General features: G+C 41.7%; 1 protein-coding gene across 1 annotated transcript in view; it reads right to left on the bottom strand.

Annotated features, from left to right (window-relative positions):
* The window catches only part of SORCS3 (sortilin related VPS10 domain containing receptor 3), a 635,061-nt gene that overhangs the window by 118,867 nt on the left and 490,611 nt on the right, over positions 1-25,583 (bottom strand). The window contains exons 8-9 of the mRNA XM_068961512.1: positions 16,442-16,531; positions 4,093-4,272 (exon numbers count right to left, since the gene is read on the bottom strand). Of these exons, the coding sequence (XP_068817613.1) occupies positions 4,093-4,272; positions 16,442-16,531 (270 nt within the window). The remainder of the gene's footprint in view (positions 1-4,092; positions 4,273-16,441; positions 16,532-25,583) is intronic.

Below are 25,583 nucleotides of genomic sequence, written 5' to 3'. Positions count from 1 at the left end.
AGGGCATTTAAGGAATTACTTGGGATACCATTGTTATTACTGTACAGGTTTACGAGTTGGAAAATACTGAAGAAAATGCAGCAGCTCAAAGCACGTCTCCATAATACAATTGAGACTGTTGGAAATAATATTTGTTACTGGATTTATCAGTGGAGAACATCTAAGAAGAAACGCAGTTTATATTTAGAGAAATGGAAAAACAACAACAGAACTCTACATGGAAAGAGTGTCATAAGAGTAATGGTGAGCACACCTAATGAGCTACACTGATTGCCTGCATCAACCTTGGATGGAATGGGCTCTGTCATCTTCAAGAAGGGATTATTATTTGGCCTTCAAGAAGCATTTTCTCCCCTGATTGTACAATTACAGCCATGCCAATACTGCACTCTGAGACAGGGAGTGGACCAGAGTCCCTCTTTAGCAGTAAACTGCTCCAACAGACCAGGAAATGAACAATGTTTCCCTTTAGAGTTTACGGAGTTGGGTGAGATTGATCCCCATTGGTCTCCAGGGTCTCTTAGCGCCAAAAACTAGAAGGTAAATTTCTCAAATAAATTCTTACTTTCTTTGTTCCCTTTCCAATGCCAAGAAGAGGTTCACGTAGAAGACAGAATGATACACCAGTAGCTCCAAGTGGCCATGGGCAGCTCAAGCCACTTCACATCTGTGTTAACTATGCGCATCTTAGACAAGGAAGAACAGATGGGATACTCTGTTACACTAGAATATAAATCTTTGAATTAACTTGGCACAGGGACTAAGTCATGCACATATTTATTTGCTAGATGTAAAGAGAAAACAGAGATATAGTAGCCTGGAGAATAAATGTCCAACCCTTTAGTCAAGTTCTTTCCTAGCATCTTTATATTTTTATCCCAATTATTTTCCAAGGTCATCTCACATTCTAATAAAATGGACCTCTACTCATCAGACTCTGGTTCTCTTCTCATGCTGGGACTCAGGCATGCCTTACTCTCATGCTCTAACAATCCATCATTTAAACCAGCTCATCTGCAAGACTCCCCAGATTCATCAAACTAGAATTAGTTTTACTCTTACAGTAATTCTATAACATACAGGAATTATACCTCTAATACAAATTGGACCATGATCACAACCCTATTAGAGTCACTTACATCTTTCCAGTAGATGGTCTCATGCACCAGCCTCATCAAACAAAATACACTTCACAAAAGTGTGTTAATTTAAATGAAATTGAATGTAAAAGCATGCTGTTTTTTTCCAGCTGTATTACTCAAGGGCATCTAGAGTCCACAAAAATTATGGTCTCTTTGTTAACTGGCCATATGGTACACAATCTCAGTTTCTATGAGAATCTCCAGTGAAGAAAGTTAAAGTCTAATGATCCCTAAAGACCAATTAAATTGAGCTTTATCTCCAAATCACAGAATGCATATCCAGGTGCAAAACAGGATCACCCTATAAAAATCTTCAATATGGTCATGGTCCAGATAGTGTCAAGATACAATTTATTCCCTTGATATTAAAAGCCTTTTAGAATCTGAACCCCAACTTTTTATCCAGCATTCATTCTTGTACCTGACAACCATCTATTCTACATAATTAGACTGGATAGCTCACGGACTTAAAAATTTATACCATCTCTCTAACTCTTGGCTTCTGTCATTCTTGACATTCCACTTCTTCCTTTCTTCCTCCTGAGAGCAAATGTATTGATAGTCAGATCAGTAACATTGAGAAAAAGAACTGGGCAGGCGCAATGCATCCCTAACTCAACTGTTCTTATAATCTGCTTGCAGAGATCACATCCTCTGTATCACAAGGTTGTGGTGTTATGAAGACAGGCTTCCATATGAGAGCTTTTGATTCACAGTTTCTACCTGAGACTGGATGGATGAGTTCAATTCTGGGGAGCAGTATTACCAAGAACACTTCCTCCTTCATGCTTCTAAAGGCAATAAAGCTGGTATCTGATCTCCTTTGGTCTCACCTTTTGCTTCTATCTCAATTGTTTTCACTCTTGGGCAGGAAGAAGAGGAAATTCATTTATGGACCCCTTCAAAGCCCAAAAAACTAGATTGCAAGCTCCCTGAGGGGGAGGACCCTTGTCTTTCCTGCTTTCCTCATGGACTTGAACACAATACAGGGATACAATCAACCCTGATAAAAATGAAGGAAGAACAGGGACAACAGAATTGGCTCTAGAGAAGTTACCTTGCCTGATATATCTTGCTTCTATGTGAACGCAATGACACCATGTAATTTTTTCCCCCTCAACAAGACCAACTTTAGCAAGATTAAAAAAAAAAAAAATCACATGTATCTTGGCACATTCTTCATTTTGATTCATACTCCAGAGCAGAATGTCTCATTGTTCTACATGACCAAGGAATTTCAGGAACCCTTTTTTTTTTTTTTTTTTTAAGGAAAAGGAACAGCACAGAGGCAAAATGCACTCCATACCATATCAGCAAAGTCTGAGAAACGGATTTCTCAACTAAAGGTCATCTGCAGCAACGTCTACCTCTCTTAATGGGCTCTGACCACAGGAGCATGAATAATCCTCTTACCTCTACAGGCTTACTTGTGCAAACAGGAATGGCCTCCATCCTGGGAACATTCATCCAGACCTTCCCACAGATGCGACTTATTCCACAATAACAAAGGTATAGTTCTGCCTCCTAGTGTGATTAGAGGCATGAAAATGTAAGCTTCTCAAAGCCATTTACACTCTTTAGTCATCTCTAGTGGGGTCTTTACAACTTTGGGAAGAAATCTAGGTCATTTCCCAGGCTGGAATCTTGCTGCTAAGTGAATTATTTCAGCACCAGTCTACTTCCTAGAAAATCAGGGTATTTCTTCCCTGACATTCATGTCTCTCCTTCTTTTTATATACTTCCATTCACCCCATGCCTTTTTGCAATCCTCCTTCTACCTTGTAAAATAATTGGGATCTTATATATTTCCATCACTGTTAGTAAATGAGCAACCAAGTTAGACACCAGATTAGGGGATCCTGGAACTTTGACATGAGAAGCTCAGAAGAGACCACTGTAAAGCAGAAGTCCATGCACCCACCTCTCTGTTTTGACAGCCACTCCCACTTCTCAAAGGGGAAAACTCACATGGAAGCAGCTTCTGCAAGCAATCTGCAGCTACCACCCCCAAGAGGCAACTGTGAATGAATGACCTCCACCAGCACAGTATTTAGGGGTCTGACCACAAGTTACTAGTAAATGTTGGAGATAATGAGACATACCTACTTTGCTAAACTCAATCCATCTAGTTGAAGTAGTCAGTCAAGTACTTTCATTGAGAAAGATCACATACATTGTTACTAGAAGTACAGACATACAATATATCATTAGGGTTACTGAAACAATTAGGTTGCTTTCTTAATATAGTCTCTAAATGGAGTCACTTAGTTTCCTAGATAAATTATTCTTTAACTGGTGCGTGTGTATATATGTATATCTATAGATAGACAGATATAAACCCAATGAAGGTTATCATATTTAAAAATAAGAAAATTTCAGTGTTAAGTCAAGGCCAGTTCTTTCCCATACATAGGTGTTGGCATCTGGTGGCATTTTAGAGGAACCTTCACTCCTACCACTGATATTTGCTTTCTTCTCTTATAAAGTTGCTCATAAAACATGACTTTCCAAATAATTTAAAGCATACAAATAGTACTAATCCCTCCACCTAGACTTCACAGAAAGAAGCACAGATTTGAAAAGGGTACTTAAGAGATCACTGATGTCAAGTACCTTCACTTCTGGCCTACAATCATGCTATATTTAAGACATCGACTCTAGCTACCATTTGTTGAAGGCTTATTGAGTCAACTACCACACAAGGTGCTTTACAAACATTACCCCTCATTCTCACAATAATTTTATTAGATAGATGTTTTATCCCCATTTTACAGGTGAGGGAATTGAGGCACAGAGAAGTTAAGTCCCTTGCCCCAAATCACAACGGCTAAGTACACACACAGCTGATATCTGAACTCAGAACTTTATGACTCCAATGCTTGTGTTCATATTGTTAGAACTCATGAAAAAGAGAGGCAGACTCAAGTGCAGGATAATGTTGGCTACATACCTCATACAATTCAATAATGATGTTTCCCATCAGACCTCGGCTGCTCTTAATGTGCTCCATGGCCAGCGTGAAGTAGATCCCGCGTGTGTCTGAGATGTAGAGGTTGTACGTGTCATTCTGGTTCCACTCCTGGACCGCTGCAAACACTTGGTTCTCATTGGTACTAATGATGTGCATGTCCTGGAAGAAGATGGAAAGCCCATAAGGCAGCAGATCTCCATATCACCGTGCCCACTGGGACCCAGAGTAATTACCATGACTTATGAAATGGCTGAGGAAAAGCTTGAGTTATAGGCGATGTTAAACAATTCTGTGTTGGGCCAAGGCTATAAATTATGAGCTTCGTGATTTCTGCTCCTTGCTAAGTGACAGTAAGATGGGTGTAAGGGGCTTTGGTGGGTATCATTTTCCATGGCTTCAGGGGATTTATCCACTTTCATTTTTTATTTTTATAACTGAAAAGTGGTGTTAGCTCTAACAGAGACATACAATCTTGCGTGAGGAAACCCACACATGAAAAAAAGACAGGGCCTCTCCCTTCACTCCATCTTAATTTATGGTTTCAACATTTCTAGGATAGTGGTTTTCATGCCTTTCTTGGGAATCTTCAGATGAGGATTGGAAGAAGGGTGGCCCAGAGGCACAGCCAAAGGGTGGGGCTCTGGGTTTCCAAATCTGTTTCAAACATACCAGCACTACTTAGATTTGTTATATCATGGAGTTCTGTGTAATGTTTTAGGAGTAAAAGGTTGCGGGGGAGGGGGGAGGGGAAGGGTTCTACTGCTAATAGAATAATATTTGAAAACCACAGATTATAGAGGAAAGGATATTTAACCTTGAATTCAGAGTTCTGGGTCACAATAGTGTTCTACTATAAGTCAGCTGCATGATACTGAACATGTCAGCTTCCCTGAGCTTCCAATTTCTCACTGAACAGAGTGAAGAGGTTAAGCTAACAATAAAAATAGCTAACATTTGGGCATACTCTAAACGCATTATTTCAATTTAAAAAATCCAAATAATTCTACAGTGGAGGTAGTATGATTATTTCCATTTTACTAAGAAATTAAATAAGGCACACAGAGGTTTACCAACTTGCTTCGGATTATATACCTCATAAGTAGCCAAACCGTGTTTTGAACCTCTGTGACATGACTCTAACCTATTTGTTAGCTTCTAACTAGTTGTATACATAACTGCTAAACCAGAAGTTGCAAATGAATGACCCATGAAATGAATGTGAATCATAATTGTTTGGTCTGACTATTATTGTTATTGCTGTTCAGTCACTAAGTCCTATCTGACTTTTCCACAGCTCCATGGATGGAAGCCCACCAGGCTCCTCTGTCCATGGGATTTCACAGACAAAAATATGGAGGGAGCCGCCATTTCCTTCACCAGGAGATCTTCCTGACCCAGGGATTGAACCCACATCTGCTGCACTGGCAGGTGGATTTCTTTACCTCTCAGCCACCAGGGAAGCCCTTGGTTTGACCAAAGCCTCTACCATATACCTGAAAGTGCAGTATTTTAGATGGAGTCAGTAATCACTGAAGTCTTAGCCTTGCATACCCAAAGATTCCTATCATCTGCCTATATAAAAATGTTACCTTCTTGGTCCCTGAAGCCACTTTAATTTGTATTCCTAATTCCTAATTCTAATTGTATTTAGAAATGACTGGGTCATTTCTAAAATCATTTCTAATAATTCAGAATTCAAAATAGTTTTCAAAACCCAGTTTGCATACTGTCAGAAGGAAATGTTGACCTGGATAAACATTTGACAAAACAAGAGTAATTTTTAAAATGAATAACTATGAATATACAAGTGTATATGCCAAGGAGTAATAGCATGCTGGAAAAGCAAAAGAGAGGCATCCTTGTCACTGATGCGGGAAGCACAGTGACAGGGACACAGGCAAGTGAACTAACAGTAAGTTAACAAGTAGGCTGGATCTAGCTTTTACCTTATTTGACCCACCTTTCCCAGAAATGGTTTCAACAAAAACAGGAGCAGCCATGTCTATAATATCAGAACCATGGAGAGCTCCTCCAAGCTGATTTTCAAAAGAAGCAAACATTTGATTTGGACAGCTGGGAGGTGGGGAAAGTAAGAAAAGGAGTCCTGGATCTTTTTTATTGGAGATCCTCTGTGAAATCTCAGCCTCTAGCCTTGGACTTCCGAGGTCACCTTGACTAAGACCTCACTTGCTCTGCTCGTTCGTGTTTACACACCTTGTAGAATTGCAGGTTCCTGCTGAGGTGCTTGAAAATGGAAATGAGGCTTACTCTTAAAAACCATCTGATGAAGTCATGTTGTGCTGGTGTGGAATGAAAGCCCAGGAACCCAGTAGGAGGGGAAATAGCAGCTGCAGGAAATTCGGATTAAATTCACTTACCCTGTTAAAAATGCAATAGAAATGCTTGGCTTTCCCCAGATGTTTTGGTCATAAAAATGAATGAGCTAAGTTATTTTAGACTAAACTAATGTAAAAGAAGTGTTGGGCCGGGGGTGGGCAAGGAAACAACTTAAAACATTGGGGCATGGTCAGGATTAGAAGCAGCCAGATTTGCTGTGAGTACATCTTAGACCTGCACTGGGACCGTGTCACCTGGTGAGCAGTAATTCCAGGCTCCAGGATGAGGGACTACTCTCTTCTATATAGAGTTATGGGATTTCTGCTTGAGAATTCCTTAGCTAATCAAAGTCACTTAGCTTTGATTAGTACATTACTAAGATTTGAGCCTAAGACTACCTAGAGAGGTTAAACTCCTTACCAATGGGTGTATAATGCAGTGTGCATCGGTCTGACCTGGAGCTCCTGATAGCATGCAGACTCATGCGACCCAATGCCTGAGATTCAGATTCAGTGTGTCTGGTGTGGAATCTTGGGTTCTACCACCTGAACAACCCTCCAGATGATGCTGGTGTATGCAATTTGGGGCATCAATTTTTGAAAAACTCTGAACGATGTGTCCCCTCTCTTAACAAGTCTTAGAGTTGAACAGGGGTCAACCAAGAATCAGAATATTAAGTCTTCCAGAAAAACAACAACAAAAAAGCATTGTTACTTAAAATTGGCCCAATAGGAATCTGAATGACAATAAAACTTATTTCTTTCATCTTGCTACCCTAATCTAATTTCAAAGCATGTGTCACTTCCTTATTTAAATGATTATAAATAACACTTTCCCTACATCCTCCCAATACAGTCACTAGAAAGAATCATAGTTGCTTTTTGAAAAATCTAAGCTTGCAACTTCCTGCTGCTGCTGTTAAGTCACTTCAGTCGTATCTGACTCTGTGTGACCCCATAGACGGTAGCCCCCCAGGTTCCACCGTCCCTGGGATTCTCCAGGCAAGAACACTGGAGTGGGTTGCCATTTCCTTCTCCAATGCATGAAAGTGAAAAGTGAAAGTGACGTTACTCAGTCATGTCAAGACTCTTAGCGACCCCATGGACTGCAGCCTACCAGGCTCCTTCACCCATGGGATTTTCCAGGCAAGAGTACTGGAGTGGGGTGCCATTGCCTTCTCCGTTCAGCTTCCTAGATGAACAATAATAAAAATACCTCTGTGTTATTGAAACATTTTATTTAATCTGGGCCCAATATAACTTCATTCTTGTGCCAAACACCATAATAAATACAGAGAAGAATAAAACGTAGGTCCTGACTTCAAGAAGATGCCCACTTGGTGGTGGAGATATCACAAACTTGTGTAGCCTTTCGTGAACTTGACTAAGGACTACAATAGACATCCCGAAAATGGTGAAAGGAGTACAAAGGCTTAGAGGTGAGAGAGAGGGTGGAGCATTCAGGGGATTGTATGGAACCTAGAAGAGCCTGAAGGCCATTTTTTGCTGCGGAAGATGAAGATAGAGAGTGGGCACATTACTAGGGGTTCTGCATGGCACAGTGAAGTTCTACCCTGAAGAGGGTACAAAGTTGACACAAGATTTGAAGCAGAAGGAGAAGATTAGAGTTGGTCAATGCATAGATTTTGTTTAAGATGATCAAATTCTTTACATGATGATATTCAGTGTGGAAGCACTGTGAAGAGTGGATTTAAATGGGGCAATGCTAGAGGCAAGGAGAAGGCTTAAAAGGTCATGGCAACCTTCTAGGCAGGAGTGTACAAGGGCTGAACTGAGGAAGTAGATTCTCTATAAAAACCCTATGGAATGAACTGTTGAAGTAGTAAGGAGGTGGCATCTACAGGGGCTAAGGCAGAAGGCCATATCTTTAATATCTCAGATATCTGAATTGCAAAATTTTCTATTTTTTCTTAGAGTATTCATTACAATCAAGATTAATAATCACTTCTATAATTATTTGTGTGATATCTGGCTCTCTCTAGACTCTAAGCACCCAGAGAGCGGAAGCTATGTCTCTCTTTTTTATTAGTCTATTTTTAGCACTTACCCGAGTATCTCGGAGAAGGCAATGGTAACCCACTCCAGTACTCTTGCCTGGAGAATCCCATGGACAGAGGAACCTAGTAGGCTACAGTCAATGGGGTCGCTAAGAGTTGGCTATGTCTGAGCGACTTCACTTTCACTTTTCACTTTCATGCACTGGAGAAGGAAATGGCAACCCACTCCAGTGCTCTTGCCTGGAGAATCCCAGGGATGGTGGAGCCTGGTGGGCTGCTGTCTCTGGGGTCGCACAGAGTTGGACTGATGCGACTTAGCAGCAGCAGCAGCAGCAGCGCATCTAGCATGTGGTAGACATCCAACACAAGCCTCCTGAGTAAATCAATGAAGTAAGTAAGTAAACATGTGAGGAAGAGGAGATATAAAGGACCAAAGGGAGAGACTCTGAGCTCAGTTGTTAAATGGGACCATGAAGGGGAGGTACCTCTAACAGGCAGTTAACAATGCAGTTCAGAATTTAATGCACAGATGCGCACAGGAGCTGTGGATATAGAACTCATTGGTATGAAGAGAAGGAATGAGGTCACTCAGGAACCATGAAGGATGCAAGGAGAACTTAAGAACATCAACATTTTAAGGATAGCAAGGGAAGGGGATCCAGGAAAGGAAATCAAGAAAACAGCAACAGCAACAACACTGCCAAAGGGAATCTACACGCCAAAAATTAATTTTTCTCCCACCAGTGTCAGATGCTCCAGAGAGGTTAAAAAAAAAACGGAAAAAGATAAAGATATGGAGATGTCTGGTTGGATTTGGCACGCAGGCAGTAACAATGGCTAACAGATTTTTAGTGGAATAGTGGAGAGATGGATGTGGGAGAGCTGAGGAAAACTAGCAGCAAGTTCAAGAGTGAATGAAAGGGAGAAAAGAGGTTAGAACTACAGATGACTCTTTAGGAAGTAAGGCTGTGACACAGCAAGGAAGGCTAAATCAGCATTTGGGGAAATGCAAACATTAAGGAAAACATTCCTAAGGAAATTAAGGAAAAGGTTAATATCACTATCATTATAATAAATAATCTGAAACTTATTTCCCCCCTCCTCTTTCATTAGTCAAAGTGGGATTAACTGTGGGATTTATGCAAGCAGAACTCAGGAACATCAACATTTTAAGGATGGCAAGGGAACGGGATCCAGGAAGGGAAACCAGAAAAAAAAAAAAAAAAGAAAAGTGGGGTTTCTACTGTCAGAAACAAACCCAGACTCAGGTAAGGAGAGATTTTATTTGAAAACACTATTGTAATAGCAAAAGCACTCTGATCAAAATATCTGCAAGCACCCCCAGAGTGAGGGCAGAAAAGAATCGCTTGTATTGGGAGAAGTGAAGGAAGGCTGGAATGAACTGTGGGGAGTGATGTGAATAGGTAGACAGGAAATTGTTTTCCTTAAGGTCAGGTGATTCTCAGAAGAAAAGTCAGACTTAAGTCTGGCCCAGTTGAATTAACAAGCATTTTATCCAGATTGGTCGGTGGGGACAAATGATTCAGCTAATAACTTACGAGAAAAAGGACAGGAATCTGGTCTTGCCAAAGGTAAATGAAAGGAACATTTAAGAGAAGGCAGGCATGGGGGGTTTGAGGTAACCATGTTCAGGAACACAAAAGGGCAGGAGGATTTCCTAAACGTTGCTGTTTCCCAGGAATCTGGATCTCAAGTCAAGTTCAACATTGTCATCAATGTTCCACGTAAAAATAAACCAGCAAAAAACAATTTTTTCTCTTGCAGAAATGACTGTTAGAATAGGAAGTCAAGAATAAGTCCAGAATCTAAGAGACAAGTGGAGGTCTATGAGACTCAGAGTGGTCCAGTGAGGCAAGCAACTCTGAAAGCAAGAGAAGCCTGGGATATGACCCCATCAGGAACTCACCTGGCAGGTTAAGAGCATCAGTAGTATTTCCCCTGATCACAAGTGTTGCTTAGACTTGCCCAGTATGTTATGCCTTACCAAAAACAAGTCATTTGCTGCATCCTCGCAACTTTGCCACATGGTATTATGATGCCCATTTCACAGATGAGAAGACCTGGGCTCATAGATGAGCAGGTGGCAGAGCTGGAAGGAAAGGCCTGATTTCTGTTCATTCTCTTCATGAGCTCCATTGTCTTTTCCCGAGGCTGCCAGGGCTCCCATCATCTGGCTCCAAGCCCTCTGCTGGTGCGTGCTTTTCATGACAGTGGCCTGAGAGCGCCAACTCGATGCCCAGGGGCTGGGTTATGGAGGACGCAGCACAAGGTTGCTGCCCCTAGTAATGCTGCTCATTATTAATGGCCTTCATTTCCTTCCCTGCAAAACACTCCAAAGCCAAGGAGTGCCCCAGGAGAGCATATTCTGAACAGACTGGGAGTGGAAGTGTGAGGGCAATGATGGCAGGGAGCTTTTCTGTGTTTTTGTGTTTAAGCAAGATGCCCAGCAGCAGCTGCGGCACTACATGGAATGGCAACAACTTGCTTAAAAGCCATTTCAATTTTTAAACAATGGAAAGAACCAATCTCCTTCCGCCCACTCTGTCCTCACATCCTAGTCCGAGGTTACAAAAATCCGGGTCAATGCCGACTAATAACGGGGATCAATAACCATCCAGCTATTTTCACAGCAGCCCTCATATTAATGAGAAGCTGTTCTGGATGAAGTTCTATCAGAGGAGCCGCATGGATGGTAGTCCATCACAGTAAATTGCCATGGGGCTGCTAGTCATTAATGGAGTGTTCTAGGATTGTGATCGATGCCAGGCTTCATTTGTTCCCACCTGCAGCCATACTGCCCAGGGGAGCAAACTGTTTGTTTTCCTGAGAAGGTTAAAAATACATAAAATAGGCATACATAAAGAAACAAAATAGGTGCTACATGGAGAATGTGGTTTAGAAAGTTCCTGAAACTCTTTTCCTGGGCCAATACATGGAAATCACCCGACTGCTGCTAAAGGTCATTCTCATGATCATGAACTTCCCCTTCTTCATGTTCTGCAAGAAGGGTATCTCTTTCCTGCTTGGGTTTAGAATAGCTGATAGGTACATCCTGCAACCACGATCCTATAAAATGGTCCTATAAAGTCAATCACAAAGACATTACAGAAAGTGAGAGATTAATGCCTGTGGCCCCTGGGGCTACTTACTATGATCCCTGCCAACGTCTCCATCTCTTCTATGGAACCCTGTCCCTTAATATGGCCTTCTAGTTTGTTAAACATATGCACATGTGTGTGCATGCTAAGTCACTTCAGTTGTGTCTGATTCTTTTAACCCTATGAACTGTAGCCCACCAGGCTCCTCTGTTCACGGGATTCTCTAGGCAAGAATACTGGAGTGGGTTGCCATTTCCTCCTCCAAGGGATCTTCCCAAACCAGGGATCGAACCTACATCTCCTACATCTCCTGCACTGGCAGGCAGGCTCTTTACCATTAGCGCCACCTGGGAAGCCTTGTCTTAAAATAGGGCCAGTGTGTGTATTTTCTAACAGCTTCCTGAACATTTATTTGCAGGGTTAACTCCTCACTTTCCTTGAATCATCATAAGCATCACTTTCTTTAGAAAACTAGCCCTCACTATCCATATTTGGTGAGCTTGAACAGTATGAAAAGGCAAAATATAGGATACCAAAAAAGGAATTCCCCAGGTCATTAGGTGCCCGATATGCTACTGGAGATCCGTGGAGAAATAACTCCAGAAAGAATGAAGGGATGGAGCCAAAAAAAAACAATACCCAGCTGTGGATAGGACTGGTGATAGAAGCAAGATCCGATGCTGTAAAGAGCAATATGGCATAGGAACCTGGAATGTCAGGTCCATGAATCAAGGCAAATTGGAAGCGGTCAAACAAGAGATGGCAAGGGTGAAAGTTGACATTCTAGGAATCAGCAAACTAAAATGGACTGGAATGGGTGAATTTAACTCTGATGACCATCATATCTACTACTGCGGGAAGGAATCCCTCAGAAGAAATGGAGTAGCCATCATGGTCAACAAGAGAGTCCGAAATGCAGTACTTGGATGCAAGCTCAAAAAGACAGAATGATCTCTGTTCTTCTACAAGGCAAACCATTCCATATCACAGTTATCCAAGTCTATGCCCCAACCAGTAACGCTGAAGAAGCTGAAGTTGAACGGTTCTATAAAGACCTACAAGATCTTTTAGAACTAACACCCCAAAAATATGTCCTTTTCATTATAGGGGACTGGAATGCAAAAGTAGGAAGTCAAGAAACACCTGGGGTAACAGGCAAATTTGGCCTTGAAATGCGGGATGAAGAAGGGCAAAGACTAATAGAGTTTTGCCAAGAAAATGCACTGGTCATAGCAAACACCCTCTTCCGACAACACAAGAGAAGACTCTACACATGGACATCACCAGATGGTCAACACTGAAATCAGATTGATTATATTGTATGCAGCCAAAGATGGAGAAGCTCTATACAGTCAACAAAAACAAGACCAGGAGCTGACTGTCGCTCAGATCATGAACTCCTTATTACCAAATTCAGACTTAAATTGAAGAAAGTAGGGAAAACCACTAGACCATTCAGGTATGACCTAAATCAAATACCTTATGATTATACAGTGAAAGTGAGAAATAGATTTAAGGGCCTAGATCTGATAGATAGAGTGCCTGATGAACTATGGACTGAGGTTCGTGACATTGTACAGGAGACAGGGATCAAGACCATCCCCATGGAAAAGAAATGCAAAAAAGCAAAATGGCTATCTGGGGAGGCCTTACAAATAGCTCTGAAGAGAAGAGAGGTGAAAAGCAAAGGAGAAAAGGAAAGATAAAAGCATCTGAATGCAGAGTTCCAAAGAATAGCAAGAAGAGATAAGAAAGCCTTCTTCAGCAATCAATGCAAAGAAATAGAGGAAAAGAACAAAATGGGAAAGACTAGAGATCTCTTCAAGAAAATTAGAGATACCAAGGGAACATTTCATGCAAAGATGGGCTCGATAAAGGACAGAAATTGTATGGACCTAACAGAAGCAGAAGATATTAAGAAGAGGTGGCAAGAATACACAGAAGAACTGTACACAAAAGATCTTCATGACCCAGATAATCATGATGATGTGATCACTCATCTAGACCCAGACATCTTGGAAAGTGAAGTCAAGTGGGCCTTAGAAAGCATCACTATGAACAAAAGTAATGGAGGTGATGGAATTCCAATTGAGCTGTTTCAAATCCTGAAAGATGATGCTGTGAAAGTGCTGCACTCAATATGCCAGCAAATTTGGAAAGCTCAGCAGTGGCCACAGGACTGGAAAAGGTCAGTGTTCATTCCAATTCCAAAGAAAGGCAATGCCAAAGAATGTTCAAACTACCGCACAATTGCACTCATCTCACATGCTAGTAAAGTAATGCTCAAAATTCTCCAAGCCAGGCTTCAGCAACACATGAACCGTGAACTCCCTGATGTTCAAGCTGGTTTTAGAAAAGGCAGAGGAACCAGAGATCAAATTGCCAACATCCACTGGACCATGGAAAAAGCAAGAGAATTCCAGAAAAACATCTATTTCTGCTTTATTGATTATGCCAAACCCTTTGACTGTGTGGATCACAATAAACTGTGGAAAATTCTGAGAGAGATGGGAATACCAGACCACCTAATCTGCCTCTTGAGAAATCTGTATGCAGGTCAGGAAGCACCAGTTAGAACTGGACATGGAACAACGGACTGGTTCCAAATAGGAAAAGGAGTCCGTCAAGGTTGTATATTGTCACCCTGCTTATTTAACTTCTATGCAGAGTACATCATGAGAAACGCTGGACTGGAAGAAACACAAGCTGGAATCAAGATTGCCGGGAGAAATATCAATAACCTCAGATATGCAGGCGACACCACCCTTATGGCAGAAAGTGAAGAGGAACTCAAAAGCCTCTTGATGAAAGTGAAAGAGGAGAGTGAAAAAGTTGGCTTAAAGTTCAACATTCAGAAAACGAAGATCATGGCATCCACTCCCATCACTGCATGGGAAATAGATGGAGAAACAGTGGAAACAGTGTCAGACTTTATTTTTTTAGGCTCCAAAATCACTGCAGATGGTGATTGCAGCCATAAAATTAAAAAACGCTTACTTCTTGGAAGAAAAGTTATGACCAACCTAGACAGTATATTCAAAAGCAGTGACATTACTTTGCCGACTAAGGTCCGGCTAGTCAAGGCTATGGTTATTCCTGTGGTCATGTATGGATGTGAGAGTTGGACTGTGAAGAAAGCTGAGTGCGGAAGAATTGATGCCTTTGAACTGTGGTGTTGGAGAAGACTCTTGAGAGTCCCTTGGACTGCAAGGAGATCTAACCAGTCCATTCTGAAGGAGATCAACCCTGGGATTTCTTTTTAAGGAATGATGCTACAGCTGAAACTCCAGTACTTTGGCCACCTCATGAGAAGAGTTGACTCATTGGAAAAGACCCTGATGCTGGGAGGTATTGGGGGCAGGAGGAGAAGGGGACGACTGAGGATGCGATGGTTGGATGGCATCACTGACTCGATGGACGTAAGTCTGAGTGAACTCCGGGAGATGGTGATGGACAGGGAGGCCTGGCGTGCTGCGATTCATGGGGTCACAAAGAGTCGGACACGACTGAGTGACTGAACTGAACTGAACTGAAACTATTATGTCACAATGGACCTTGAACTTCTGTGCCTATAACACCTCTCATCCCCACAATTGCTTGTTTACCATCTCTACCAGAATACAAGCTTTATGAAGGTAGGGAATGTCTGTGTCTTATACCACTCTAACCACAAAGCTTAGTTCAATGCATGGCACTGAGTAAAAACCTAAACGGAAAAAAAGACAAGATCAATGGGTGAATAAAGAAAGGAAAAAAAATGAATGAATATGTGCATGATTATATGAATAAATGAATGGATAAAAGCCACTAGGGGTAGATGGTTATCTATCTTCTTATCTCATAACTCTTCTACCTCTGTACTCACTTCACTTTTCATGACATGCTTCTTAGCACTGGCTTGGAGATCGAAGTCTTTGTAACTTTACATTTGATATATGTCCAATCTGAGACTTTGCTTCTTTGCAGACTCAATAATGCAACTGAGGCTTTAATGCAATTAAGGCCTGCCCATGTTCACACTGAGGTTCTAAGACCCATCTTCTCCCAGGATCCACTGTTTATAAGGGATGAGTTACAGAATAGTGTTATGATTTTCCAAAACAGGAGTTAAAATGCCATGATTCGATATTAACATTATAGTAAATTATTCCTGTTTAATTACTCATTGTGGCAGAAGGGAATGGAAGTACAAGCAGTGCATTTATACTTAGCATTAAAATATAGAAAGAAGCATGAAAGACATGGGACTCACCTATGCACCTTACATATATGTAAGTATATGTAGCCCCAGGGGCCACAGGCATTAATTTCTCATTTTCTGTAACATCTGTAATTGACTTTATAGGACCATTGTATAGGATCACAGTTGCAGGATGTCCCCATCAGCTACAGTCTCTCTCTCTCTCTGATGTACCCATCAGCTACAGTCTCTCTCTCTCTCTCTCTCAGACACACACACACACACACACACACATATATGTGTGTGCATATAAAGTTTCTACCTAGGCCATTCTGAGTCTGGCCTTCTATTCATCAAAAAGGCCCTTGTGAAAGATAGGGACCCACAGAAGAGATTTCAAAGCTAGTGTTCCTTTCACTACCAGTCCTGGGAAATGACCCAAGGTTATACTGTATGTTTGAGTGATAGGAAATCAAAACTCTTGCCTGGATATCCTGCTGGGAGGGGAACACAGAACCCAGATTCACTGACATGAGCAGAGGCCAAACCCCCAGTGGTAAGTCAGGCTGAATGCCTGCTGTCTCCCAGAAAGGGATCAAACCTTCCACAGCCCAACAAGACAGCCTCTCCCTGCTGCTTTGTCTGGCAGGACCCAGGGCAGCAGGTGATGAATACCTTGGGCAGTGAGTACTTGGGCAGCTTTATCTGAGCGAAGGCCTCTCTTCGGTAGGACACGTAGTAGCTGGCTCTTCCACCAGTTGTTACCTGGATCATGGGGAAACACAGAAAGGTCAGGTGGGGAGACAGATCCAGTGCAAGGTGGAAAGTGGTAGCCTCTCCATCAGTAACCACAGTAGGTTTGTGACAACCTTAAAGGGAATATTCCCTGTTGCCTTTGATCCTCCAACCCCACAGCACCCTAAGTCACTCCCACGTCACAGCACTTAGACAATAAGTGAGCAATTCCAGAAGTCTTTCCCCATGGCTGGTGATATCTGGGGGAGCAGGGGCTCTCTACTTGGTTGCTATGCTCTGAATTCATACACAATAAACATTTTCAACAGAAAACAGATGGAAGCTATTGATATGGGCTATATTCATGATCTACATATTCTATTCTTTTTTTCTTAAACAGTTTTTACTCCATTACCATGATGACATGACTATCAAAGAAACTTTTTTTCTGAATCTGGATAATTACTATTGCTCAAAGCTCTTGTTACTTTGCAATTAATTTCACTTCCCATCTGAGCACAATTTTTTCCCCTTTATTTTTACATATCCATGCACTGAACAGATACCTGTTGATTCTTTCCATATGCAAGTTAATTAAAGGCATCAAAAGTCAAAGAAAGAACTGTGGATTTGAAAGTCAGAAATCCAAAGCCTGAATCTTAGTTCTGCTAGTTCATGACTGGCGACGTCAAGGTCTGGAACCTCACTAGAAGAAAGATGGATTCTTAGAGGACCCAGAAACCACAGCAAGAAATGGTCCTCTGCCCTGCACTTGCTAGCAAGCCTGCCAAATTGCACAGCTCTGCAGATGGCTGCTCTTGGTCCAATTACCCTAACTCAGGGGAGATTAATATTCACAGGAGAAGACAACATAGCCTGTTCAGAGAAAATAGCAGGGAGACAATAGCAACCAGGCTTCTGTGCTGAGGAGGCAATTACTGGGGCCACAGGCTCTGTGCTCACTAAGACCCCAGCACTTGCTGGAGACAGGCCAGTCCCTTAAATCTGCTCCAACCTTGGTGCCCATCCATAGCGGCTGCTGAGAGTGGGAGGTTGTTACATTTCTAGTGAAAGCCACCCATCGCTCCTCACTCTGAGGCATGGCATCTCCTGTGGTTCCTCCTTAACCTCTGCAGATTGGAAGCCCACAAAGCAGGCACCACAAGCTGCCAGGGAGAGCAGATGTTCGAGTCAGTGCAAGGGCAGAGCTGTGAAAAAACCTGGTGCAAAGACTTAGGCTGGAAACCAACAGGAGAGAGCAGCTTTCTCCCTGATGGTCATTGCTATCTCTATTTTCTAACCAGAATCACTCTTGTCTTGTATTCCAAGACCTTTTTTTTTTTTTTTTCTGGGTAAGACATCTGTTCTAAATCTATGTTGTTCTATGCCGGCTTAGAGGTGGGATGTTGACAGATTAAGATCAATGAGTTCCAGAGAACTTCTTTTTTTTTCCTTTTTAAAATAAATCTCAATTGCATAAAATCTGGTTAAAATGTAACCCTTGGTTCTAAACACAGTCACCATTAATCCTGGCAATTATTTGCTTCTTTAATTTGCTATTTATTTGCTTCTTTAATTTGGTTTTACTTTTCATTGTAAAACCAACACATGCAAACATACCTGCAAACCCAAGAAGCAGATCAGTAGTTTTGAAGTTTCAGGATGCACCAGCATCACCTGGAAAGCTTGTTAAAACTCAGACTGCTGGGCCCCACCCATGGAGCCTCTGATTCAATCAGTCTGGGTGGGGTCCAAGAATTTCTTTTTCTAATAAGTTGCCAGATGATATTGATGCTGCTGGTCTGGGGACCACACTTAGAGCAGCACAGAAGCAGAACTTAAATGCCAGCTGACATACAGCTCTGTGCCTCTCTGCTCCTCACCTATCTTGAACCCTGCCTCCCTCTCAGATGCAGCTACTTTCCTGAATTTTGTGTTTAGTGATGACAAAAAAATTTTTTTAACCAAGGTGAGATTCATATAAGAGAAAATTAACCATTTTAAAATGTATAATTCAGTGACATTTAGCATATTCACAGTGCTATACTACCAACACCTCTTCTAGTTCTAAATCATTTCTGTCACCCCCACAAGAAGACCATTTACCCAGTGATAAAGTTTTTAAAGCCCAGAATACATCCTCTGGTTACCTATCAAATGCTTAAAACTCAGTTCTCTACAAGACACCCTGAACCTCACCATCCTCACCTTTAGTGAATGAGCCCAGCATCAGAAGAGACAAATCTCAGCACTAACGCCAACCAGGACTCAGCAACTAAAAATGCCTTTCCCCAGGACATCCAGTCACCTCCATAGGGAACAAGACGACAGCACCGCCAGACTTCTCATCAGTAGCAGAGAGCAAGGCCGGTGGGGTTTCCAAATTACCGAGGGTTGAAGGAAAGCAAAGTGGTCCCCTTGAGTGTGTGTTCAGTCTCACTGACTCTGGAACTCAGCCCAGCTGTGCCTGTTATAGCGCTATTCAAGCACAGGCTCCCTTTCTCTTTCTCTCTCCCTCTCTCTCTCTCTGTTAAGCTCACACATACCACCCGGGAGGGTCTGCACTTAAGTATATCATAAAGATGGAACTACACTTCAGAAATACCATGGAAAAGTATTAAATGTATTAAATGGCTGCACAAAGCCCAAGGAACGCAGAGGCTCTCTGCTGCCTCTGACATCACAGCACCCCCTCCCCCGCCCAGAGACATCCAGGGGCTCCTGCAGCCCTCCCTCTGTCCCAGACATGCCAGTGGCTGTACTGCAGGATCCAACCTGAGGCTTCACACGTCATGTAAGGCCCAGGAGTTCACGGGCCTTGGTGTGGACAGCACCATTCTAACTTCTCCCTCCTCTTAATTCCTGAATTTTGTTATTTCCACTTCTACAGCACTTTCAGCATTTACTCCTGTGGTGTACATATACCTATAGTGATCCCTCCATGTCCTATTATAAAGTTATAACTTCTTAATTCCTAAATAATGCTGGTCTCATGGCAGGCAATCAGCGGATGCATGATGATAAAAATAATGATAAAATTGTCATCAATTGGGTTCATCTTTCCTGTTCCAGAACTGCACGTAGCCCTTATATAAATTATCTATTAATAGTTTAACCCCACTGACAACCCTTCTGAGTCTATGGAACGACTTGCCCAAGTATAAGTATATGAACCTTTACTAGGTTCATAAGACAAGTATGAACCTAGTGAAGTTTGGCTCTAAACCTGCTCTCCTCCTCCTGAGACTGACGAATCCTCTATTCATCTTATTCATGTCACCAGTGGTATCGTGATTTCAGCACTATATTTCCTTGATTCCAATGTCTTTAAAACATGTTCTTTTAAATTTCTGTAATTGATGTGTGTGCATATGTTTACATCCCCAGAAAATCTGTCATGGCACTGATGCTACAGCTTAAAAATGATGCCTTCTTAGAGGAGAAGTGGTGAGTTAATAAAAACAAGAAGAGCGATAATTACCACGCAGTGAAAACTTTTAACATGGAAGATGCTACAGTAAGCAGTTTCTAATCCATACTTCACTTGCATATATACATATACACACACACATTATATCATATATTCCTGACCCATAGAGGATATAGCCTCTATAGGTCAGGAAATAGAGGCTAAGAGGTCACTAATTTGTCCAACAACATACAGCCCTTCATTGACCTAGGCATGTACAATTCCAGCCTATGCTTGAACATATAACTAGGAATGAACATATCCCCAAAAATGTCAGGCATAGGTCAGGAGGTCAATACTTAACTGACTAACTGAACAATGAAATGTGATTCATTCACTTAACTGGTGAGCCTTCAGATTCGATTTTCTCTGTTGTTTAGTGGCTAACGAACGGTGGCTACAGAGAAGCACCCGCCATCCCTGCCCAGTGCCTGCTGGTCCCAGGGACTCAGCTCCACACAGAAGCCCTAGCGCTTCCCCGGGGAGCAGAGTCCTCCCAGCACTGAGTGATGCCAGCCTAATGCGTTCGCTGCCTCTCCGCTATTATTTGTGCGGTTCTCTGACAATCACACAAGGAAGGAATAAAGTTTAGCAACTATTAATCTATTTTGATGAACTTTTCTCTTCCTTACAAGCAAATTTGCTGGCACTGTAAATCCCAGAGATTATTACCACTTTCCCTTTCAGTGACACCTTTTATTTTACATTTGATGAATGTCATCCAATTATTTGCTCTGGGCCCATCTGTCATGCTAAACACAGAATTAGCTGGGTCTTTTCCTCACTAATGACTGGCTCGTTAATCTGATTTTCTGGATTTCCATTTTACAGGTTTAATTGGGCTCCTGGCCAGTGAAAATGATTCCTTTGGACAAATGCATTGGCCATTAAACACATCTGTCTCTTCTGACTTGTTCCCAGGCCTCTGTAACCAAGTCTAAACTGACATATCCTTTATTTTTTCCATTTCTCCTTGCTTCTGGATGATTACTTGTCTTGGAGGAGAGAGAGAAATCTGCCCCTCAAAATTGGAACCAGAAGGCCTTGAGTCATATTGAACCTTTTTCTGTCACAGAGAGAAGAAAACTTGTAATGTCTCTAGAATTCATAAGTGGACATATGGCTTCTGAGAAGAGAAGTAGAAACTAACACGTTCAAATATCTATCATGTAATGAGTGCTTCAGATTCATTTTACTATTCAATATCCACAATAAATATTACTATTACTGTTATTATTGTTAAAACCATTATTAGTACCCTTACAAGGTAAAACTATTGATAATTTTTTTGAGCATTTATTATATGCCAGGCACTATTCTGTATGAACCAGCTTTCCGATTTTATAATCAGGTGAGAAACTGAGGCATAGAGGCATAGAGGCATAGAGGAGGCATAGGGAACTTATACCATATGCTCAAAGGCACACAGCAAGTAAATTCTGGAACTAGAATTTGAACCCAAGTTTATGTGACTGCAAACCTTATTCTGGTCTCTCAGACTATGTGGGGTTTCCATACCTCTCCATGGAAAAGAATGAATCCTGGTCACTCAACTCCCAATTTCCCAGTTAAGATACCCACCAACAAGGTAGATCTTTCATGTCAGTTCCCTATCCCTGAGAAATCAAGGTTCTATTGTTGCATAGGAGTCAATGGTGTTGCTATTGGAACTGGTGAATAAAGAGGGATAATGGAAATAAATTCAGCTTACATCAGGGCTGTCACCTTCACAGGAGTTGACATTTAGAAGTTTTTCCAGCTAGAGGACCTTGCTAGGTCCAGGAGGATGTGAAGAATCTAAGACAAGAGAAATGACTACCTTTATGGGCAGACAATACTTATTTCTCTTGCAGCCTTTGCATTATTTCCTCCTGCTTAGAAAATGAAAGGCGACAGTCGAGTTGTTAAGATGCACAATTAACTTTTCCAATTTCTTTGCTCATTAATTCTATTCAGATTATTTAAAATACATTTTGACGTTGTTAGACCTTTCTCTTCTTCTCCTCCTACATAATCCCTTTAAAGATCATATTTCTTCTTCAAGAACAAAGAAAATTCTGACTACCAGGTCACAAGAGTCAATAAATAGTCACTGGTCTCATTAGGATGTGGCTCTATGTGTCAGGCTGGCCTGGGAGCTTCTACATGGTAGGTTACATCACCTCTGTCATCTTGAGCTCATTTTCTGAAAGCTTTCTGCTAAGGCACTGCACTGTGTCTGAACCAGAATTGGGTACGGCATTTGGAACAACAAGACACCTATCAGCAAGCCATCTCCCCTGCTAGACTGTTTGATGTTGAATTTAATGTTTGTCAAACTGGTGTTTGCTTGTTTTGTGTCCTGGGGGCTCTGGTCTACTAATGAAATATGCAGTTTTAACTGCCTGTTTCTAGAAGGAGTGGGTCTAATGCCTAACAACACTCCTGCTGAGGCTGAACCTTTTTGAAACAGATTTTCCCATAAAAATTTTTTATGGGGGCCCTAATGTAGCCCCCAAAAATAGCTTCATCAAGAATAGATTTGGGATAAGACAGTTGATGTGAAGCCAGTATTGCTCTGTGTATGAGTATGTGTGCACACACGCATGCAGATAGGCAGTGTTGGAGGAGAGGCATGTCCACCACACAACTGGTCAAAAAACACTGACAAATCAACTGCACAGTCACCAGCCCTGCCAAGAGACTTCCTGGAGCCTTCAGCTATGGGGAATGCTAGCAAGGTGCAGAACAGGGGTGGGTTAGAAGAGCATGTTACAAAGACCATGTCTAGACCACACACAACACTACAATAAGAATCAGGAGGCCTAGTTCTCTGGGATTGTTTTTCAAATACAATAAAGGGGTTAGACTTGATAAGTTTCCAATTATCTATTTTCAAGGAAGACTCTCTGATTGTTAAGCGTTATAGTACATCAGTTGGGATCTCAGACATGCGTTTGAATCCTGCTTCTGTCATATGCTGGTTTGGTGACCTTGAACAGGTAATTTAACGTTCCTAATTTCTTCTTCTGGAAAATGGAGATATTAATGTTGAGTTCATTTCAGTCGCTCAGTCATGTCTGACTCTTTGCAACGCCATGGACTGCAGCATGCCAGCCTTCCCTGTCCATCACCAACTCCCAGAACTTATTCGAACTCATGTCCATTGAGTCAGTGATGCCATGCAACCATCTCATCATCTGTCATCCCCTTCTCCTCCTGCCATCAATCTTCCCCAGCATCAAGGTCTTTTCCAATGAGTCAGTTCTTTGCATCAGGTGGCCAAAGTATTGAAGTTTCAGCTTCAGCATCAGTCCTTCCAATGAATATTCAGGACTGATTTCCTTCAGGGTTGACTGATTTGATTCATTGTCTTGCAGTCCAAGGGACTCTCAAGAGTCTTCTCCAACACCACAGTTCAAAAGTATCAATTCTTTGGCACTCAGCTTTCCTTATGGTCCAACTCTCATATCCACAAATGACTACCGGAAAAACCATAGCTTTGACTAGACAGACCTTTGTTGGCAAAGTAAAGTCTCTGCTTTTCAATATGCTGTCTAGGTTGGTCATAACTTTTCTTCCAAGGAGCAAGTGTCTTTTAATTTCATGGCTACAGTCACTATCGGCAGTGATTTTGGAGCCCCCAAAAACAAAATCTGACACTGTTTCCACTGTTCCCCCATATATTTGCCATGAAATGATGGGACCAGATGCCATGATCTTCGTTTTCTGAATGTTGAGCTTTAAGCCAACTTTTCCACTCTCCTCTTTCACTTTCATCAAGAAGCTTTTGAGTTCCTCTTCACTTTCTGCCATAAGGGTGTTGTCATCTGAATATCTGAGGTTATTGATATTTCTCCCTGCAATCTTGATTCCAGCTTGTGCTTCATCCAGCCCAGCATTTCACATGATGTACTCTGCATGTAAGTTAAATAAGCAGGGTGACAATATACAGCCTTGACGTACTCCTTTCCCAATTTGGAACCAGTCTGTTGTTCCATGTCCGGTTCTAACTGTTGCTTCCTGACCTGCATAAAGATTTCTCAGGAGGCAGGTCAGGTGGTCTGATACCACCATCTCTTGAAGAATTTTCCACAGTTTGTTGTAATCCACACAAAGGCTTTGGTGTAGTCAATAAAGCAGAAATAGATGTTTTTCTGGAACTTTTTTGATATTTTATCATGATGATTGAATCCACCATGGCATGTAAAGAGTTTAACCTTAAACCTGGCACATGCTAAGTACTCAATGCATATTACCTGTCCCTGCTGAAACAGAGGCACAGGTGCCTGTATCAATTTAATATATTGGAGGGTTTATGGTGACTGGCCATGGTGACAGTTGACATGCAAACTGGGGGCTTCAGGAAGAGCTGAGGTAGCCAAGTGGGCTTCCTGGTCAAAGTCAACCAGGTATAGAAGACTGAAATTCTTCTTGCCGTCAGCAAGGATGACTTTGTGGAAAATACACTTATAGAGACTGCCAACCCAATGTGCTTTGTGCCAGATATTTGACCATGAATGGTTACAACTCTTATCTTCATGTTCTAGCTTTTATGATTTAAAAGGAGTGAAAGAAGTTCTTGGGATGTTCCTTTTACCCATAAAAATAGAAGTTCATTGCTTTTCCTCTCCTAGTTTTGTTGGTGGATGAAAAGGCAAAGATGGTAAGTGCAGCAATAAAACAAATTGATATGGATTTGAATTGTTATCCTGGAGTACAAAATTTGGGAGCATTTGAATACTCCTGGTTAATATAGCAATAGTTAAAAAAAAAAAAAAAGCTAAAACTCAGTCAGTCTACATTGAGTGTTCTAAATCAGGATGCCAGAGCTTCACAGAGAAAGGAAACACTACTTAGGGAAAACTTAAAGACAAATATTACAAGTTACTATCAAAAGAGCCCGACTTCCGTTTTCACAAATGTTCCTTGTACACTGTGAGTATAGTATGGTTTCATAAAAGATAGACTGAGAAAGGGCTTGAAAAGATATTGCAAGGAGTCAAGCTTATACAGTCTTCTTATACTTATATAAAAGTTTTTCTCTTTGAGATATTACATAGGCCATTTCCTTTATACTGGTAGATATTATGAGGTCAATTAATTGGCTAAAATATTCCCAATCGACACTAGCTGCTGCTACTGCTGCTGGTAAGTCACTCAGTCATGTCTGACTCTGTGCGACCCTACAGACGGCAGCCCACCAGGCTCCCCTGTCCCTGGGATTCTCCAGGCAAGAACACTGGAGTGGGTTGCCATTTCCTTCTCCAATGCATGAAAGTGAAACGTGAAAGTGAAGTTGCTCAGTCGTATCCGACTCTTAGCGACCCCACGGACTGTAGCCTACCAGGCTCCTCCATCCATGGGATTTTCCAGGCAAGAGTACTGGAATGGGGTGCCACATTGACACTAGCCTCTGTCTTTTATATAACATTCCAGAATTTCAGAAAATTAAAACAAAAGAATGGGAGAGGAGAAGGAGGAAGAAAGGTAAAAGGTACCAGTATCTGTAACATTAGTGATTCCAGTTTCAGCTCAATCATGTATTAGGCATGCATGTATCAGGCATGCAGTTTTAGGCATTGTAAATAGTCTGTTGGAGTTTCAAGGTTATTTTCCTATAAAATGGAAATA

This window comes from Capricornis sumatraensis, chromosome 23 (assembly GCF_032405125.1).
Source record: "Capricornis sumatraensis isolate serow.1 chromosome 23, serow.2, whole genome shotgun sequence".
Lineage (NCBI taxonomy): Eukaryota > Metazoa > Chordata > Mammalia > Artiodactyla > Bovidae > Capricornis > Capricornis sumatraensis.
Note: the sequence above shows the minus strand (reverse complement) of the source record. Positions and strands in the feature narration are given on the sequence as shown.